This window comes from Onychostruthus taczanowskii, unplaced genomic scaffold, assembly GCF_017590055.1.
Source record: "Onychostruthus taczanowskii isolate IOZ18803 unplaced genomic scaffold, ASM1759005v1 scaffold25, whole genome shotgun sequence".
Classification (NCBI taxonomy): Eukaryota; Metazoa; Chordata; class Aves; order Passeriformes; family Passeridae; genus Onychostruthus; species Onychostruthus taczanowskii.
The window spans coordinates 4,813,886-4,834,397 of record NW_024499796.1 but is presented as its reverse complement, the minus strand read 5'-3'; the positions used below and the strand labels follow the sequence as shown (position 1 = coordinate 4,834,397).

The 20,512-nt window shown below is 40.4% G+C and overlaps 1 protein-coding gene across 4 annotated transcripts in view; it reads left to right on the top strand.

Annotated features, from left to right (window-relative positions):
• The first annotated feature begins 125 nt into the window (after positions 1–125).
• Positions 126–20,512, top strand: part of CDK5RAP2 (CDK5 regulatory subunit associated protein 2) — a 70,340-nt gene continuing 49,953 nt past the window's right edge. For 2 of the 4 annotated variants that reach the window (XM_041406698.1, XM_041406700.1), the window contains exons 1-14: positions 150–295; positions 434–570; positions 1,133–1,200; positions 4,693–4,803; positions 5,604–5,680; positions 6,429–6,549; positions 8,001–8,152; positions 9,066–9,228; positions 10,547–10,600; positions 11,014–11,133; positions 11,716–11,808; positions 13,077–13,295; positions 18,670–18,840; positions 19,575–19,748. In XM_041406698.1, the coding sequence (XP_041262632.1) occupies positions 243–295; positions 434–570; positions 1,133–1,200; positions 4,693–4,803; positions 5,604–5,680; positions 6,429–6,549; positions 8,001–8,152; positions 9,066–9,228; positions 10,547–10,600; positions 11,014–11,133; positions 11,716–11,808; positions 13,077–13,295; positions 18,670–18,840; positions 19,575–19,748 (1,713 nt within the window). In that variant the 5' untranslated portion in view covers positions 150–242. Of the gene's footprint in view, positions 296–433; positions 571–1,132; positions 1,201–4,692; positions 4,804–5,603; positions 5,681–6,428; positions 6,550–8,000; positions 8,153–9,065; positions 9,229–10,546; positions 10,601–11,013; positions 11,134–11,715; positions 11,809–13,076; positions 13,296–18,669; positions 18,841–19,574; positions 19,749–20,512 lie in introns of all 4 variants that reach the window. The other 2 variants (XM_041406701.1, XM_041406699.1) reach the window with 2 other exon arrangements.

Here is a 20,512-nt window from a genome sequence, read left to right as displayed (position 1 = left end):
CGCTCTGCCCTCACCCAACATGGCCGCTGTCCGCGCAGCTCGGCCCGCTGCCCTCATCAAACAGGGCGGCTCCCATTCACTCCCCATTGTGCCCGCCCTCCGCTCGCTCCGCGGCGGCTTCGGCGGCTTCAGCGCGCTCCACGCAAAGATGGCGGAAGCGATTGCGGGCGTTTGAATTCCAGGGAAACCGCCAAATCCGCGCACAAAGGCGGCGGGCGCCGCGGGAGCCGCGCGGCCGAACCATGGATTCGCTGCCGGGGGAGGACCCGACGCTGCCGCTGGCGTTCGAGGGCAGGTACGGGGGAGCTGCGGGCGCGGATGCGCGGGGCAGCGCGGGTGCGTGTGGCGGGGCCGGGCCCGCCGGCCGCGGACGGGCTCAGGGGGACGAGCCCGCGGGCGTTGCGCTCTCAGCGCTCTCCTCCTTCTTCCCCAGCGTCCTCCAGCTGCCGGACATCTCCCGCGGGGACCCCCAGCCCGGCCCGCCCGGCGGACAAGGTAGGGCTGGATCGCGGCCGGAGCCCGCGCATCCCTGCCCCGGCTCGGTGCTTCGCGCTGATCGCCAAACCTGCGGTAAAAACCTCAAACTCACGGCAAAAAAAGGCAAAAAAAACCCCTTTTAAGTGATGCGCTTTTTTACGTAATTTAGGAGTTTTTAAGCGCCAGCAGCTGCTGCCGTCACTGCTGTGTGCTCGCTGCCTGTGGTCATTAGGGCTTTCAGCCTTATATAAGATGATCAGCGGTTTTGTGCGGCGTGTACTTAAAATACTTGGAATATCCAGCGAGGCCGTGCTGCCGGGGCACATTCTGCTCAGGGTTAGGGAGGTTGCACGCTGTGCATCATCCAGATCTTGCTCTGAGGATTTATTCTTGACGCACCTCACATAGCCTGATTCCGGTGTACATCATAATTTAAGTGGGTGATGGAATTTGGGAGTTTAAGTGATAGACAGCTTAGCGTGATCGGAATGGAATGTAGATACTGACATGTAATGTAAACAGGGGGCCAAGCAGTGCCTCTCTCACTTCCCTAAAGGTTTTGTTATGTTTAGGTTAGTGTAGATCTTTGCCAAATTGAAAACCTACTTAGAGAGTTTCTGCTGTCTGAACTTGTTATGTCTCTTTAAATGTCTAGTGGTACCAGATGTGGCAGAAGACACAGTCTCACCAGCTCGAGCTCGGACCATGAAGGACTATGAAAATGTAAGCAGAACTTTTATTTTAAGACTCAGTGACAGATTTATGGCCAAGGTATTTCCAGCATGCTGACTGAAGTGTTGACTTGTAGTTTGTTTCAGTTGATTCACATCTTTTGGAGGTGTGACCAGGTGAATGTCCCTGTCCGTGCTTGGCACCTCCATTTCTTAAGTGCTGCTTTCAAAATCTGAGGCAGGAGTTTGTTGTTCAGAGCAGCCAACTGCTGTGCTGAAGTTGTGAAACAAAATTGGCACCCTCTGCTCAGAAGTTCCTGCAGCTCACCAGAAACATCAGAGCTTGGTTTGCACATCTGTTGCTGATTTATTTCAGGGAAGCATCAAGTTTATTTTCATTTAGGTTAGTGTGGGATTTGGCTTTTTAATTCATTGACTACAGTATAATGCTTTTTAGTATGAGTGTGCTTGGAATGCTTGTGTTGTAGAAGTCTAGTATCGTTGTGACAATTCTGTAGATAAAAGTATTTTGGCACTTACTAGAATATGAAAGAAAACATTAAATTTTAAAAATATGTAAACTGTATTGGCTTTTTAAATTGAATAAGACAGTTGTTTATGTCTGCTTAACGCTGATTTGATTGGGCTGTGTTGCAGGACAACTTCTCTGTTAAGGACTAGAATGAAAAACTTTTGAGGTAATTATTGTTGTGTGAAGAAGCTGTAGAGGGGAAGGCAATCTAAAATCTCTGAGTTGATTGCTATAGATAAAGGCCGTGGCTGCTGCCTTTGGGCTGTGCCAAGAGCCTGCAGTTTCAGGGTGCTGCTGCTGCTACCTTTTGTGGCAATGCTGTGTTTGAAATGAGTGGTTCTTACAAACTCTTTCAGTTTCGTGCGACCTTATATCACTCCTCAGGAGAAAGCTCTGCTCTTTGCTTAGAATTTAAAGCTTGTTTTGGAAAGCCTTTGGTGAAGGATGTTTTTAACAGTCTGTGTCTATTTTCCTTTCTCTTTTGTTTCTCTGTGTTGGCTGGGGTAGACAGACACTGCCTTGGCATTGGTATGTGCTTAAAATCTCTTCCTTTGATGTGTGCCAAAGACCTCAGTCCAGAATATACATTTTGCTAGTGGTTTACTGTCTGCAGGGTTCCTGGGCACAGGGAAAAATGTTGCAGAAAGAAGGAACAATCTGTTGCTGTTCTGTGTGATGTAGAGCAGGGGCCTCCCCACAGGTCTGGAATTCTGGTATGCTCAGACCCCTCATGTTAAACTGAGCTGTAAAACTTCCCATGGGATGAGAACTTTTATGGATTTATTTATAGCAGTGTAATGAAGCTCAAAGATCCATTGCCATGAAGGAAGAAGATTATACATAAAACACCAGTAAACTTATTTCTGTAACTCTGTTATTCATACAGGCTGTAAGAAGGATGTAACAGAATGGGCTCTGGCCCTGTAGCTCAGAGAGAACAGGATGGATGTAATGACCCTTAAGTGAGCTGAAAGGTGGATCCATGTAGGAAAGGTCCTCTAATGTTTGTACCTGGAGAAGGTGCTGAGCTGGATAATGTTGGAGGTGCAGGTTTTTGAATTATTTATGGAGCCCCACTTTGTTGCAGTATGGAGGTAACCATTCTATTATAGAAAACATGATTACATGGGCAAAGTGAGAAGCATCTCTGAGGAGACCTTGTTGTGGGTAATGGTGTTCATGAGCAGAAAGGGTGATGGATATCAAATAAGGGAGCTGGGTAATAATATTTGTGGGATTCTTTCTTGTCTCACCAAACCCTCTTAGAGTTTTTCTGTAAATCTAAACCAGCCTTTATAGTTGGAAACTGTTGTGCTGTGAAACCACAGCCATTGCTGACAGATCCCTTTTGAACAAAACTGGCTCCATGCAGACTTGGAAAGGAGCTAATCTGAGCTTGGATTTGCTGCCATGCTGTCCATACTGTGGAATATTCTGTGCAATATGCATATAATTGTCTTGGTTTTCATTCCTTTTGTTTAAATACAGAAATCAAAATGCACAAAGGAATTAATACTGTGTCTTCAAATGCATAAGTTCAGAGGGTTGCTTTTAAAATCTTTTTGCAATGTGAGCTTTCTCATATTTTACATGTTTTCTTTCATGAAGCAATAACCTGTAAATTGTCTGTGTGCTCTAACATTCATCCAAGACACTGAACATCAGAGATGACATTTGTTTCACTCCTTGGTTTATGATTGCACAGTCTGTTTCATTTGCCTTTTGAAAACATTACCCTTAAGCACTTTGGTTTATCTCTGTTGCCACTGCAATACATGTAACAAGAGTTATGAAATGTTGAATTATTTTGAAATTATTTTTTCCTTTTGACTCAGAATTATATTTACTGTAGGGAGACTAATTAGAAGTTCAGCTGGTACAACTTCAAAATGTTTTTGTCACTTGGACTTTTTCTGAATGAGCAGGGACTGCTGGGAATGATTTACTGACAGGTTGCTTCAGGTTGTGGGAGTGAGCCATGAAGTTTATGTAGGAGTTTCAATTGCTCGGATTATTTTCACTTTTGTGAATAATGACAAGGCAGCTTTCTGGGCAGGGATTATTAAACTGAACTGTTGTTTGCAGATGCAGGTTCTGAGTGCAGTTACAGAAAGTAATCTTGGGTTTCACAAGCCAAATATTTTGGAAATTGTATTGCTAATAATTTTTACAAATAGCACTGTAATGTTCTGGAAAAGCCTACATAAATATTTTATTAGTAGCTCTGTAACATATTAGATTTCCACTTGCTGAAAGCATCTGGCAGGGGACATAAGTCTTATTTGAATGAATGTTTTATGCTTCATCTCTTAAAAAAATTTAGAGGTAGACTCCTTTCTTTAATGAAACCATCAACTAAGATACTGCTTCTACAAGGAAGGTTAAAAGTGATAAGCAATTTTTCCCCAAAGAATTGCACTATGAATTATGGGATGGGATAAAGGTTTTACTGGTGTTTGATTGGGCTCACTTGTGTGCTTGTGGCTTTTCTTGCTATGAATAAAGTTACCTGGGTCCTCTTAATGAAACTGCCTTCCCAGGCTTTTGCTTAGAAAATATTTCTGTTTCAACATGAAAATTGTATTGTATCTTGTATTTTGTTCAAATCCCATCATTTAGACGATTTACTTAATGTTGTTAGATTCAAAAATCTCTCCTGAATTCTTACTGGGTCAAGTCAGTCAATATTTTGATACTTCAGGGAATAGCTCAAAGGGCACAAGCCTATTATATATTTAATTAACACCTTCATAATTGGACATACATGTGTGTCACCCACATGTATGTGTGAGTTTAACTGTGTCAAGGATGTGGAATTCTGGTCTTGCACTGGTGAAAGCAAAACTGTTGGAATTCATAATTGGACATACATGTGTGTCACCCACATGTATGTGTGAGTTTAACTGTGTCAAGGATGTGGAATTCTGGTCTTGCGCTGGTGAAAGCAAAACTGTTGGAGGTTAGGATTTTTCCTTTTTTTCCCTTTTACTCATTATCTTTCGTCTTTCACAGCAAATCACTGATCTGAAAAAAGAAAACTTCAACCTGAAACTTCGTATTTATTTTCTGGAGGAGCGAATGCAGCAGAAGTTTGATGGTCCCACTGAAGAAATCTACAAAATCGTAGGCATTTAGAAACATTTCCTGCAACTGTGTCTCTTTTTGAAGAGTTTGTTTTGTTTTGTTTGTTTTTTGTCTGTTTCATTTTAAGTCTTTTTCTGTTATCGGAAATTTTGGTGTGATTATTTTATTCTGACCCTATCCTTTTCAGTAATAACTTAAATTTAAGTGACCTGAACAGGTGCCTTCCTCAGGTCTCTTTTCCATAATGGGATGGAAACTTAAGTCTTTCTTGATGCATATTTCAGTAGTTCAGAACAGGACTTGATGTTTGGGTGGATCACAGTTGCAGCTGAATATTGCTGCCTGGTCTTCTCCACTGGGGATTTTTTTGTAATTGCTGGTGTGTTGACATGGTTTTTGTCAGCTTCCTGGCCAAGGAGTTCTTTGTACAATTGCATCATAAGAGGTTTCCTCAAGCTATAAAAAAAATTCTAAAACTACTAAAAACCTCTGTAGCTTGATAAAATCGGGTTTTGAAAAGAAAATAATATGTCTTGTAGCTTAAAGAGAAAATATGCTTGGAAACCCTAGAAATTCCCAAACTGAAGTGCAGTACTCCCTATTACAGCAGTTAAATGTGTGTGCAGGGGATTTCTGTTGCTTGAGTGCAATGGTCCTTAATGCTATTGATATTTCTGGAAGGCTTGAACCTTGCAAAATATGTCTTTTAACAGCTATTCTTATCCCAGTGATACTTTGTATTTGCTGGTCCAAGCAAAAAGTTATCTACACACTGCCACTAACTTTTGGGATGGATGATCTTCCAGTTCTTTCCAGACATTTTCATTCTTTTGTCACAGAACATTGAGCTGAAAGTTGAGATAGAAAGTCTGAAGCGTGAACTGCAGGAGAGGGAGAAGCTGCTCATCAAGGCCTAGTAAGCACCAGTTTATTTCTTCATGTCCATTTCTTAGGATTTGCTTCTATGTGTTTTGTTCCTAATGCTTTAGGAACTGGAGGATCTAAAGGGCACTTATTTAGAAATGTCTGGTTCAAAACTAATCGAGGCTGGCAGCTGCTGATTGCCCCACGGGCCTCAATTGCAGTGGAATTTTCTTTGTTTTCCTGTGGAGCAGATGGATTTTGTTTGATCTCTCCAGGTTGCTCAAAGGGTACTGCTGTGCTTTGAAGGGGACCTTGCACAAGGTCATGCTAGAAAGCAAAATTTAGGTGGCAGTCATGAACAAGTGATCATCTGGTGTTGAGCAATGAGACACTACCTGTTCTTTTCTCCCAAGGTGTTAACAAATACTGAAAAGGCAAATGGAGAGATCTCAGCAGCTCCATGTCTTCAGTTTATTCCAGTGCTGCTTCCTGTGGAAAACACAGCTCTGCTGAAGGCTTTATAGTGTATTTGGAAGCTTTAGAAATACAAAGGAAATATTTCACTTTTTCATCATACTTCTAAAATGCTTCTTTATCCACTGTGCCAAGGCTTTTATGTGGAACTAACAGAGAGCACCCAAATTGCTGCATAGTCTGTAGATGTTTGTATTGAACCTTAAAGTGATAAGTAGGCACAGAGAAGGTGGAAGATGCTTGAGCATGATCCATCAGCCACTGGCACCTGAAATGTGTTCCACGTTGATATGCACTGGGATTTATGTCTGTGTTACTTCTTTCAGTAAGGCAGTTGAAAGCTTGGCCCAGGGTGGTGATGCTGAAGTGCAGCATGGGAAGGAGGCACAGAAGAAGATGCAGGAGATGGAGGAAATGCTGACTGGCAGAATAAACCTTCTGGAAGAGGTGAGTGACCACAGCTGAAGGAATATCAAGGAATCACTGCTGTCTTTGTACAGTTGTCTGAGATTTGATACTGTGCTCAACCTATATTTTCGTAATATCTTTTTTAATTTCTCACTATCTGTGCTTGAGGCAGTTTATTCCTGTATTTATTGCTGAGTTCTTGTTACTTTACAGGGGAATTGTAGTGTAAAGGGAAGGGACTCACAAGGATGACTGAAGTCCATTTAAAGTGAGATCCTTCAGGGAGGAGGAAGGGGGAATTTGTGTGACCTCTTATTCATTTTAGTGGAGCTGGGATTTCTGAAAGCATTCTTTGTGCTGTTGAATTGGTAGAGAAGTTCATAAATTGCTTCCTCTCTCCCAAATCAGGCATTCAGGCTGGTGTTTTCCAGATCTGATAGGTTGAAGAGCAGATTTCCTGATCTCATGGAGATGGGGTATTTTCTGTAGCCCAAAGATATTGTTGGCCTCTGACATTAATTTTATTCTGCTTATGAATTCAAACACTGCAGTGTGGTTTTAGTCACAGGTTTACACAGCACCATGTACTTATATAGATCTAGGGAGTGCTAACAAAGATTAATTTCCTTCAGAGTTCTTGATTGACAGGTGAATGTTGGCAAAACAGCTTTTCAGGGGAGGGGTTGAGTGGGGAAGTTCAGTGGTGAGGGAGCTTTTCCTCTCCCTCCCCCAGAGAGATGCTTTTTAGTTTAGATGTGGAGGCAAGGAGGGGAATGGCTTGTTGGGCTACAAGAAGGCTTTTATTTCATAGGAAACTAAATTGGGTGAGCACAGCAGGGCAGCTTGCAATGTAAAAATGAAGATCTGAATCAAATTTGATGTAGTATATGGCAAGTTGTTTTGTGTCTTTTTTTTGGTGTTCTCCATCTCTCTGAGTTGGGTCACCCAGAGGAAGTTGACTGAAATCTCTGGCTGTTATCTCCATTTCTTTTGCTGTTCAAGAGAAAAATGTCTGGTTCATACTTTATCAATTCCTGCACAATATTATAAATGATGTTGGAGAGAGTTCCAATTAGCTACAGTGAGCTTGGGAATATTAATTTTATTGAACAAAAAAGCCCTTCTTTAACCTCTTTCATTTAAGTGTAGCTATTTATTATGATAGTGGGAGGACAGTGGGACAAAACCATTTTATAATTGCTAAATCTAAAACCATAGCATAGGGGCACTTGTTTCTTGTTCTGCTATCAGTTAGGGTATTTTTTATTTCTTTGAAACAAATTTTCCTTCTTTCTATACCACAGAAAGTGGATTAATCTTGAAAATGCAGACAGAGAGTTCAGAAGCATTTACAAAGAACTTGAAATACTTGGTAAAAGTTCCTAAATTAAACATCCTGACATATGTTGAATAGAATAAACTTCAGTATGTGAAAAAATTCATGAGCATTTAGTTCTTAGAGGCATCAGGATTGTGTGTTTTAATTTCAGAATCTTAAAGCTGCCCAAGAAGAGGTGGAAAAAGCCCTTGCTATGACAGAGAAGGAGAAAGCTCTGAGAATTGCTGCTGAGCAGAAACTTGCTTCAATTATCAATGCCCCTGCCAAGGATGTGGACAAGGTTACAGAAGCTGAGAAAGACAGGTCAGAAGTGTTGCCAGTAATGTTTCTGACTGCTGGAATTCTTTATTGTTAAAGTGTGAAGAGTCAGCACAGGTTTGGGTTTGATTAGTTTGGTCCTGCCCTTGGGACAGGAGAGTTACTGGCCACCCATGGAGTGAATGGCAACACAGCAACCAGTTTAGTGCTTTGTGGAGCAAAGTCATCTTTAAAAGTTCCCTGAAAACCTGAAAGGGCCAGGATGTGTGAAACATAAGCTCAGAGGTCAGGGTGGTAAATTTAATGGGAAAAGAAACACTGTTAGAAGTACAATCCAGGATACAGAACACGAGGAATCAGTGATGGCATCTTATGCTGCAAAGTTTTCATGTGTAGCACTCAGGTCTGCCAGAAAACATCATTATTGTTCTTGGAATACTGGGAGTGTGAAGATGTGTATTGACAGAAGACAGCAGCACTGACCTGACTTGTTTTTAGTATTTTTTTTGTGGGTTTTTTTTTTTTTTTGGTTTTGTTTTGTTTTTGTGAAATGAGAACCACTTAGATACAAATTTAGGTGAAACTGACTGCTCGAGAGACACTTGCTGAAGGCACATAAGGAGGTGGTGTGTGGGCTAAGAAGGAAATAGACCAATAAGGTTTTTGTGTGTGCTGTAAAGGACAATGTAAGTAAAATATTGAAAATGAACTGTTGATATTTGAAGTGGTATTGGAGGAAAATAAGAAGGAGCACTTTGCAGATAGCTCAACCCTGTTTGCTTATGTTAAAGTTACAGCCCATTTTCAGGTTTTCCAGGGTTATGAAAGTCCTTCCTTAAATTCTGCAAGTATTGTCTTGAGTCTTCACTTAGGAGAGTTGTATGCAAGATTCAGTGCAATGACTGGAGAATTGGTGGTAGATGGTGCAAGATTAATACTTAAAATCTTGTAATTTTAGACTTATAGAGCAACTGAATCTGTCATTGAAAAATAAAGAAGCTCTAATTCAACACCTCGAGAAGGAAAAGTCTCAGAGTGCATCTTCTGATGGGAACTTGCCAGCAGAAAAAATCAGAGAACTTACCATTGCCTTGAGGCTTGAAAAGGATAGTGAGATAGAGGTGAGGAAACTGCCTGATGAATTATATGTTATAAATCTCATGGGGGGGTAGGATTTTAAAGGTTTTATGTATGACACTATGTGAGTGACATCAGCCAATGTTTAGAAATATTATTTCCTCCTCCATTCTCCAGTTCCTTACCATTCATGGATTTTGCTGTGGCTTGGTGGGCAATATTCATCCTTATTTATCCATTCCCTCAGTGAGAGGTTGTGTTTCCCACTGACCTGATGCCTGTGGAGTAGATAGAGTGCAGTGGCTTTACAGAGATATATATTAGAGAAATCCTAGATGTTAATAGATCCCTCACTGGATGACATAACTGCTATAAAAGTTAAGGATGTGACTTGAGAATTTGTTCTTGGGAAGTGTCTCTGCTGTTATGGGCTGGAAAAAAAGCTGTGGTAAGGGAGGCAGGCATAAAAACATCTCGTGAAATAAAGTGCAGGTTTAAAGGTTTACCCTTTAACTTACAAAAGGTACAAGAATCAGTCTTTTATTTCATTTGGCTGCTAAATAGGAAGACCGAGCTCCTGAAAGCTGGAATGTAGAAACAAGTCCTGGGGCTTGTTGTCTTCTTTTTTTTTTTCCTATTCGTTATTCAAAGACAAAATTAAAGCTGGCAGAATTAAGAAAGTTAATTATGGAGGCTGTCAGGCATCTGAGAATTTTTCTTCCCTTTTGTTTTGGAACTTAATGTTGCTCAGCTCAGTACGTACACACTTTTTTTTTGTCTGTGTCAAGAATCTTTTATGATTGGATTGATTAGAGGTAGTAAAAGTTTTCAGTTCTGGGTGGTCTTGCAAATAAATCAGTCTGTGCCAGGAAAACCCCCCCTGAATTCACAAGAGTATTTGTGTGTCAAGGTGAAAACAGCATCATCTTTAATCATTTCACTGGAGGTGAACAGAATGCATGTGATCATTTGGGGGCAGTATTGGAGAAAAAAATCTGATGACTACCTTTGCAGAAATCTAGTTTTATGTATGATTACTTTTTTAAAACAAATAATTCTGTAACCTCCCCAGGGAAAAGTGCTAATTAAAATCTCTCTTGATAAAAGCTTCTTGCTGACAAAGATAAATGTCACATAAAAGTGCACCTCTATTAACTCAGCAAGTGCAATTGTTCTGTCTCATGCATGGAAGAACATGTTTTGAGGGTTTTTGTTCTATTTTATTTTATTTCTTCCTAGTTTTGACTGGCTTATTTTATGCCCAGGGTTTTTAAGCTCATTTTGCTTCACTTTAATGCTTAATGAGTGTATTTGTGTTGAGAATGAATGAAAGTGGCCATAACAACTGTTTTGTTCTTATAGGCTCTTAGAATGGAGCTTAAAAATGAGAGAAATTCCTTTGAAAAAAAGATTCAGGTAAGTTCCAGTTTTGCTCCTGTTTCCTTGACCCCTTACAGTGTGTGTGGGGCTCCCTCTGTTATCCTTTCATAGGCACAGAGGCCTTGACTCCAAGGGCAGCAGAGCAGGTCCTCTGTTAAAATCTCTTTGATCTGGGATGACAGAGGACCCCTCCTGTTTTTTGAAGCAATTTTCAGTAAAGCTGATAGACACACTCATCAAATATTGAAGCTGCTGCTTGTAGCCTGCTCCCTTCTTATACAATATTCCAGGCACTACTTTAAGATGCTGCCTCTCATTCTGGGGACTGTATTTTATGTTGGTAATCTGAGTAATAAGCTCCAAGAACTCCGAGGGAGTGTACTTATTAATGTGCAGTTACAGTATCTCTTAGTGGGAAGTTAATGCAACTTTCACATAATCTAATTTAGTCGCTGCAAGAAGAGCTACAAGAGAGAGAAAATGAGCTTGCTGTTGAAAAGAAGAATGGTTTGAAAAGGGATAAAACTATCCAAGGACTAACTGTTGCCTTAAAAGCAAAGGAAAAAGAGGTGAGGGTCATTGTGATCTTGCTGGTTTGTTGAGGTACCACGGAGTGGGGTGTGTGTGTGTGTGGCAGGGTCTGATCTCCCTGTAACCATGAGGAGGCTTTGAGCGGGTCCCTGTCACTGCTGTCGCCTCTCCAGGCAGTTCTGCTTGTCTGCAGTTGGACTGGTGGAGAGAGGAGAGAGTATCAGTTAAGTATCTTCCTCCCTTAGGAGCTTGAAAGAAAAATGTTTTCAGCTGCATACTGATTTTTATCAGCTCTGAGCACCACTTAGAAGATACGAGGGGTATTTTATGTTGTTGAGTAAGTGGAGCTGTCAAAGGCAGCTAAAATGAGAGAGGTCAACATCAGCTGAAATTCAGATTGTGTGGAAGAGTGGGAAATACTTCACTTGAGTGATAGGCATTCTAGTGAGTGTATAACAGCAAAAATTTCTTTATATAGGATTTACTATGATGCATTTGGTGTTCTTGTAAGTGTTTTGTGTAGTTGGATGAATGTTTAATGAGATGGGGTAGAAGTTACTGCATTGCCATCCCTTGGAAATAACTCTTCCTACATAGTATTCATTTCACTTTATTTAAAGAATGAGGAGCTGGCTTCTGAAATTGAGGAGTTAAATGCTTCATTGGCTAAGGCAAGAGAGGCAACTCACAAGGCACATGTCCAAAAATTCAAGGTAAGAACAAGCAATTTGTTGTGATTTCTCCCATTCCTGCTTCTCCCTTCTCTGTAATTCCACACAGCAGGCAGTGCTTGCTATCTTCGAAAGCAGAGGAATGGAAATCAATTTAAAATGTTGTTTTAAAGTTCTTAATCTTTATTACTTTGAAAAAAAATCCGAAATAAAATTATTTGAGGAATAGAATGTTAAAATAACTTACCTTGTTTGTCCTTCTTGTTTTTTGGGTTTTTTTAACATGTAAACCAACTGAGAACCTTTAAGGGAGAAACATGTAATATCAGAATAAGTTAAAAATAAAGACACAAATATCTGGGAAGCTGAGGTTATCTTGAGGTTTTTTTCCCAAAAGTATGGTGCCAGCACAGGCTTCCTATTAGCAGAGTTGAATTTGGTTTGAGACACCTGCTTGGATTTATTTATAAAATAAATGTGAAACCACTGTTTATAAAATACTGGAATGTTATTTGTGAAAATGTGATTTAGTAATGCTTTTTGCGTGTGAGAGAAGGAGAAAAGGGACTTCATGATTTCTGAGACTTCTTAAAATGTTCTGAGTTTAAAGTGTGCAACTGATCCCTGCTGTCCACAGACCCCACGCTGCAGAGTGAGTCCTGCTCCTCAGCACTCTGCTCCTTAGCTCCAGCCCTGAGCTGAAGGCAGCTCTCTGTGAGTAAAGGTGCTGCAGAGCCCTCTGCTCTGACTCCAGGGCCAGCTGCAGCAGTGTGGTGGAACACAAAATAGATCTGTGCCAAGGGGAAGGGTGCAGTCACCATCCCAAAATGTGCAGCTGTGGCACTGAGCATCTGGGTTGCTGGTGCTGGGTTGGCAGCTGGACTCCATCTTAAAGGTCTTTTCCAACCTTAATTCTGTGATTCCATGAAAGACTCAGTAACTTCCTGACCTAGTCCAGACTGAAATTGGACTCTACTCCAGAAATAGTTTGATGTAATTAAAGCTCTGTGAATCAAGAATACTGCCATGACCTTTTCTGCACTGTGGACTCCTTTGCATGTCAACCTTTGCCTCATTCTTTGTCACCTCAGGCTTCCTCAGCCTGCAGTGGATGTCATGGAAAGTTTTGTTACATCACTAGAGGCAGTTTTTAGTGTTACACTTTCCTTGTTTTGTCATTTCACTGTTTCTTTGCACCCCAATTGTGATGCACTGGGAAGAGGGGCAGGGTTGTGGGATGCAATGGGGGTAAAGACTCCCAGGCTCCACAAAACCCCCTCCTGGAGCCTGAATGCTGTTGTGTGTTCCAGGGTGCTGCAGATTATCAGGCTCTGCTGATGGAGAAGGAGACCCTGCTGGCAGAGCTGCGCTCGGAGAACCTCACAAAGGACGCTGAGAATCGCAGGCTGCAGAGGATAATTAAAGTCACTGGGCAAGAGCTGAGTGATCTGAATTTGGAAAGAGAGAAAATGGAGAAGGAGCTGGATGAAGCACAGCTGCAGAAGAGCAGGAGTGACAAAACCATTAATGTTATTATCATGTTTTTGCTTTATTTCCTAAAGTCTAGAAATCATTCAGTGCTTTAGCAGGTCCTTTTCTAACAAAATTAGGTTTTTAATTTAAATAACTTTTGGGAAGGAAATGCCTGACACTGCCTAATGCTGTGTGTGAAGATCAAGGAAAATTCTGGCACATAATCTGCACAGAATATTTTAAATATGATTTTGAGAGGTCCTAGAAAAAAAACCATTAACCTTTAAAAGTGGTAAATGGTTACTGTTGATCCAGTTTTTCTGATGGGAGAATCTGAACATCAGGATGATGTATGGTTACATTTCTGCCATATTTTTCTTGTTGCACGTCTATAGATTATCTTAAATTTCACTACTTAAAACTTTCTTCTAATTGTGACCTGGAGCCAAACCTCAGCCTGCTCTCTGCTCTTCTAGCATGGTCACTGTAAAGGCTGTATATTAAATAACTTCTGCTTGCAAAAGACCCAAAGCACAGGATTAATTGATCACAGTTTAAGATAAAAATGAGGTGCTGTTCATTAATTCTGCTGCTTCATCTTGCCTTGAGGGTTTTTACCTTGCTGTGGACATCCAGATGAGCTTTCCTGCCCCCAGCACTTACAGCTGATGCAACAAAGTGAATAACCAAGTTTCTCCTTTTCTTAATTTGAAAAAAGGATGTGGCTTCTGTTGAGGCTTTGACACAAAACACTTCTCACCTGAATGCTTTGTCATGTGGATTTTGTTAAAGTCTTCTCACCATTGCTTCCAGGAGGGCAGCATTTGCATAATGAGCAGAGTCCTGCTTATATCCAGAGTCTGATCCTCCTCAGTTAGGGATTAGTCTCCTGCTATATTAAATTACATAAAAGATTTAATGAGCCTGTCTTTATTCACTAGATGTTTTGGCTCCAATATTGAATAAGGACCTTAATAAAGCAGGGAGACGTGGAAATTGCTACTCCTGCACTATTTCATAAAACCAGCAGAGGGGTCTCTTTACCTACAAAAAAATTAAGTTCCTCTCCCCCTCCTACTCCCAATTTAACGCATTTTTGTTTGATTGTCAACTGTGGTTTGGCTTCCATCACAAAATCTCTATCTTTGGTGTGCTTTGAGATTTCTTTGGGGTGTTGAGGTTAAGGAGAGCGAGAACAGATCGCTGCTGTCAGTAAAACAGCCACAAAGAACATTTATTGATTTGAAGTATTTTATATTTAACTGTCTTCTCTATTCAGATTTTTTTTTTCATCTTTCAGCTCAGCTAGAATATAACTGTACAGGAAAAATAGGAGTGAGGAGGGAGTTGCCAGGGGATTTGAAGTTAGCTGGATTACAGAAGCCCTGTTTGACTCCATTATGTCCAAGTTTTTCATGTAAATGATGAGCTCCTTGGGGAAAAGCATTCCTGCCAAAAGATGAGCAGTCTTATAAAAATTATATCCCTAACCTATTTCCTACTCCTTACAGAACAGCTGCTTCAATTTCAGAGCTGCAAGTGCATTGGATAGAACCACATTGCCTGTGAAGTGTTGCCCATTAAGTAGTAGATATGTGGGAGTTAAACAATATGCTGTGAGATTTTGCTCTTTGACAAATAGGAGACTGCTTTGGTGATCTGCTGAAAACTTTTTATGAGACAGCCTTAAAAACTCAGTTCTATTTATGCTCCAAGATGCCTATTCATCAGTGTTTCTATTTTGTTGGAATAAAGTTAGCAAAAAAAAGTGTATAAACTGTAGAAAATGCCCTCAATCTCTGTAATGAACTGCTGCCCTAGCTCTTTCACTCATTCACAGGGAAATTTGCAGTGACTTTCCATGTAGTGTAATTGGGGTAAGGCTAATTTTCGCATATTTTATTAAAAAAACCCAAACACCCCAACAAACAACCCCCCTAAAATGTATTTCTGGGCCTTCTGTAAACCCAGTGTGTCTGGACATGAATTGGGCATTACTGTCCTGGAAGGGAAGAAGGTGAAACCAAATCAAATACAATTGTTACATGTGAGCTGATCATCCAGATCACAGACTTGGTCCAATTTTAGGAGTTTCCTGGATTAATGGGTTTAGATGTTCTTGAACCATGTTCCTGCCTTAGGGTGGGCAACTTTAAAAGGTGTCTGAAAGAGCTTTCAAAGCTCTTTCTGTTCTGTGCTTTCCAAAAGCTGTTGTTAAGCATCACTATCGAGATGCTGTTAAGCATCACTTAAAGCTCTTTGGAACAAGAAACTTTGGACCTTTATTTTTACACACTGTTGGTGAGGAATAAACATCTCATCCCTTAGATATTGTTCATGGCTGTCATGGTACTGTGGAATGCTTCTTCCTTGAGAGTTTTGTTCAAATTTACATGACTAAACACTTCACATATCCATTCTCTCTCCAGGCCTAAATGTAGACAGTTAAAGTGTATTTACTAGATATTCATATTTGATCAGTTGGTTGGGGAGATGCATAATAACTCATTAGGCAGAATTTATTATTTAGTCTTCCTAGCTGTAGTTTAGCCTGAGAGGAAGGTTTTGGAGCTTCACAACTTAATTATTCACCAAACTGGTTTTCATCTGACAAGGAGGGGGAGGCATCTGCTCCAGTCTTCTATATTAGAGAGTTTCACATTCATTTTTCTTAGTTCAGCTATCATTAATCATAGGAAAGTCTCTTGGGGAAAAGGTTGGCAGAGAGAATTGCAAAGTTTATGCTCTGAGAGCTGTAGGTACTATATTACCCTTGCAAGTCAATGTATAGAAACCAATAGATTTTCTCCCAGACAATTTGAGTGGTCAATGAGTTCAAGCAACTGCTACAGTGATGGATAGTTTGGTGTGTTATAGAATTCCAGCTCATGCAAAGAAGGTAATTTTCTGTTTCACCTTTAGCTTGCCTTGGGAAGGATTTAGGGAGTTCTGGGGGCAGAAATAGTAGAGGCAAAGTTACGTGCAAATTGCAAATTTCACACAGGCTGTTCTACTTATTCCACAATTACATCCCTTGTCAGTCCAGCTCTTCCCATGAACGTGGCCATTACAGAGTTCTGCTGTTTTAAGGTTTCTGCACCTGACAGGTGCTGTGCACCAAAGGACAGAGATGAGGCAACAGCTGGAGTACAGTTGTTGCAGCAGCCTCTTTTTAACTCTGCATGTCTGTCATCTTCAAGCTGCTCATGGTTTTCACTAAGAGTCACAGTGTTGGTCACTTGAAATTGCAGGCCAGAGGAAAAGTCCCCTGAAATTTAATTCCAGGTGATGTGTCAGTTCAAGCCTCTCAGTAACGTGATAGTATAAAAATAACATTTAAAAAAGCCAAGGAGTGACCTTTGCAGCACAGGAAATGTGATAACACTGCTGTTGATCCTTTGCTTCCAATTGCAGTGCTGTGTGGGAATAGGCTTAACGGGACCCACTCGAAGAGCTCCACAACTTGGAGCCAAAAGCCTTTGCAATGATCAGAGCTTGCACTGCTTCCCACTGCAGTTTGTATTTATAGGCAGCAGTGAGGGAAAAACAGGAACATATTGGAGAGTTTGGATATCTAGACAAAACTTGGACCTGATTCTGCTGTTCTTCAGTTTTCTTAGTCAAGCAAGTGGTTCTTTTGCTCCTGAAAAAAAATCAGTTTGTAGAACTGAGGGTCAGGGTGTAATCGTTCTTTGAATAACATTTGAGGGGGTTTTGGGAGCTGTTAGGTGTTTCTTAGCTGAATCCTGGAGATGAAGCTAAAATGAAGAAAGTTAGCCAAAAGGCTTTGTAAATGACATTTTGCATTTAATGTGCAAAATAAACAGAAATAAAACACTGAAGTAATAAAGTGATGTTAAGGATTTGATGTGAACCTGCATGAAGCGAGGTAATTAAAGTCAAGAAAGGACATAAAACAGTTTGTAAAGAGACTACAATTAAAATGTCTCTAGTGCTATTTCTTTGGACTTAGAATAAGAAACAACTATTAAATTTTAAATGCCAGTGGAGGTAAAAATAAAGTTTGTAAGTGACTACCATATGTGCAAACTATTTAAAGGGCTCATGCTACTTCACAAATGGGCCCTTTTGGGGAATAAACAGCAAACATTTATTTGAAGATGTAGGCTGTGTTACCTGGTTCTTTGGGTCTGAACAGAAGTTTAGATACTATAAAGTCTCCTGCAAGTTTTAATTGTTTAATTTTAGGGAACAGCTCCTGTGTTACAAGTTTCTACCTCTCTTCCACACAATCTGTGCAGTAGAGGCAAGGTTTATAAAGTGAGGCTGGTGTCTGTGCAAGCTTTGCCTCCTTCAGCTGATAGTGTTGAAACTCCCCAACCAACCAGCAAAAATGTTGGAAGTGAAAAAACCACAGAACAGTGCGGGTGGGAGAGAAGGTGGAAGGACAGAGAAGCCATGTTGGAAATTCTCCTACTGCCCTGTGCTCTTAAATATTTTCCACTCTAACTATGAGCTGACTATAAATTCCATGCTAATTATCTTATATATTCACGTAGATGTGGTGATTGTCCTGGTGCCTAGCAGAATGTAAGGAATAGGAATTGTTTGATGTTACTTCTTGGGACCCAAGGCTTTGTCAGGTGGCCAGACTTTGAAACCCCATGGGGAGCTGTGTTTTCAGGGGTGGATTTTCAGCTGGAGCGGGACAGATCTGTGGGGCTGCTGAGGAGAGCTGGGATTGTGGTTGTGCAGCCCAGCAGCTGCTGCTCTTCCATTGCAGCATTTCATGTTGGTCCTAACAGATCTCGGGGTCCTTGGGACGTGCTGCTGTGTAGAAGCTGTTGAAAGAGATTGTTCTTTTGGTTTAGGAGCAGAATGTCCACATTTCTCTGCTGGGAAGCTGAGGTGTGAAGGTAATGCGGCTAATCTTGGAGCTGCAGGAAGTAATTAACAGAGCCAGAGTCAAGATCAAGTTCTGTTCATCCCTTCTGATCTTGAGCTTGACCTGGTTGGTCATTTGAAGTTTCTGTTCTTGTCAAAAGAAAAAAGTTTTAACACTTGTGACCTTTTGTTTGATGCCAAAGTAACCAGTGTGCAACAATTTTCACGGTGTGATGAGAAAAACGGCAAATGACAAACTGAATCACCTGTAAGCAATTTTCTCCTATTTCTAGCCAGGGAGTAAATTGACTCAGAAGTGAATGTTCATTCTGACAACATCTATGTGCATAATATTCCCAACAGCCTTGGAGACCAGCCATTCTGTATGAAAAGCATTTAAACAACAACCTAGATTTATGGAAGAAAATACTGACATCTTATCTGAAAGTTGTTCTTTCTTTAATTATATTCATTGATGCCAAGAGAAAGTGGCTTCAGTACATTCTTCAGTGATAGTGGGGGTTGTTAGTCTTAAACTTTCTTTAAAGTTGATTTGCTGCATATTCAGTTTCATTTTTTTTGTAGGACCTTAGAAATCAACTAGAGAAATTACACGGTGAAATGACTGAGAAAGAAAAAGCAGTTGAACACCATTACAATATTCTTTTGAGTGAAAGCAATCAGAAACTGCAGAGCCAAGAACTTGTTATAAGGCAGCTGACAGACAGTGTCAATCACAAGGATCTGCTGCTTGAGGTTGGTAGACTTACTCTGAAATGAAAAAGGGAAAGTTATCATTTGATTTTGTATAGGGAATTATTACAAAATCACGTTTGTAGCTGGAGTTATTGTTGATTTTGAAGATAATCCTTCACTTCTCATAATACTGTATTTGCAGAACAGACCTGTAATTACAGAGTGTGTGGCATTCAACAGAATTTCTTGTTAGGGTTTTGTGAAGCATGTGGACAGAGGGGGAAGAAAGCTTTGCTAATACTTATGTAGGATTGTCACAGTTGTAAAAGCTCTGAAGTGCTCATGATTTTCAGTTTATTGTGCACAAAGTGGAAATTGAGGAATAGATATAGATACTGAAATATTTTATCTTCTTTTCTGGGAGCCCCAAATGTCCTGTATGAGAAGGTTCCTGCCTGAATGGTAACAGGCCCCTCCTCAGTTTTCACAGAGTAAAAAAAGTAGTGATGGTATTCAGCCAGCAATGCAGAGAGGAGTTGAGGTTGCTCTGTACCTGGAGACAAAGGTGCATACCTTGACTTCATTTTTTAATACTGAAAAGGTTGCATAGGTGGGGAAAGCTTCTGTGTATCTTTTGGGTTTGCTTCTGGTGTCTTAAATTGAGCTCTTTTTGCAAGGTGTGTAAATAACGTTCCAGGTCATCCTTGGATATTGTTCTGAATTTTGTTAGGTTTAGTATTTTGCAGTTTCAAAGTAGAATAAATTTTGTAAAACTGCCTGTTTTCTTTTGTTAGAGACTTGATGGAACAGTTAAAGAAAAGGATGCAGAGCTGCAGGAGCTCCAGAATAAGTGCAAGAACCTTTTAAGAGCTAATGAAGAACTTGAACTGAAAAATGAGGGTTTAGTAGAGGAGAAATGTGCTGCACAGACTCAACAGTCAATTATCAAGATAGTCAGAGAGCTGGAGGTGAGTTTTGCATAACTGATCATTTGCAGGTAAGTACCTTACCTCCAAATTGAGGAGAATTTTGACTTTGGATTCAAAGCTGTGGACAGATATATGTTGTAATTCACCATGTTTTGTGCTCTGATGAATTTATATGGCATCACTAAATTCCCTATTTTCAGATGTTTTGCCTGCCATAAAGAGATAGGGGTTTTTTGGTGGTTAGGGCAGACATAATTCACTGAGTGGGAGGATATCTGCATTTCTGGAGAGGGGTGCAGAGAGGAGTTTGTGTACTTTGGATGGATAAGGGGAAAGATTGCACAGAGCTGGTGACCACAGGAGATAAATGGAATGTGAGGATAAATACAGGTAGGAGTGAAAACATGTCCAGGGCAAGAAGAAAACTGCTTTAAAGCAAATAAGAACTTATAGAGAAATTAGAGAAATATGTATATTAAAAAAGAATGAGCAATACATGCCTATTACTTTATTTGATGCCATGAATTGAAAAGACTTGTACCTGAAGAGAGAGGTCAAAATTTTAGTTTTAGAAGTACTTCCTTCTCTCTTTACCCTCCATTCTGTTCTAGCAAAAAGAAGTCAGGTACTGTTAAATTTTTGAATCACTGCCTGACTCCATCAGTGCATCATGGTATACAGATCATTGAACAAATGAGCTGCTTTTGAGGGTACATTTCTTGTCTCTTTTTGTGTTGTTTGCAGCCTCGTGTGTCAAGGTTTCTAAAAGCATCAGGCAAGGTTAAAATAATTAGACTGGTACA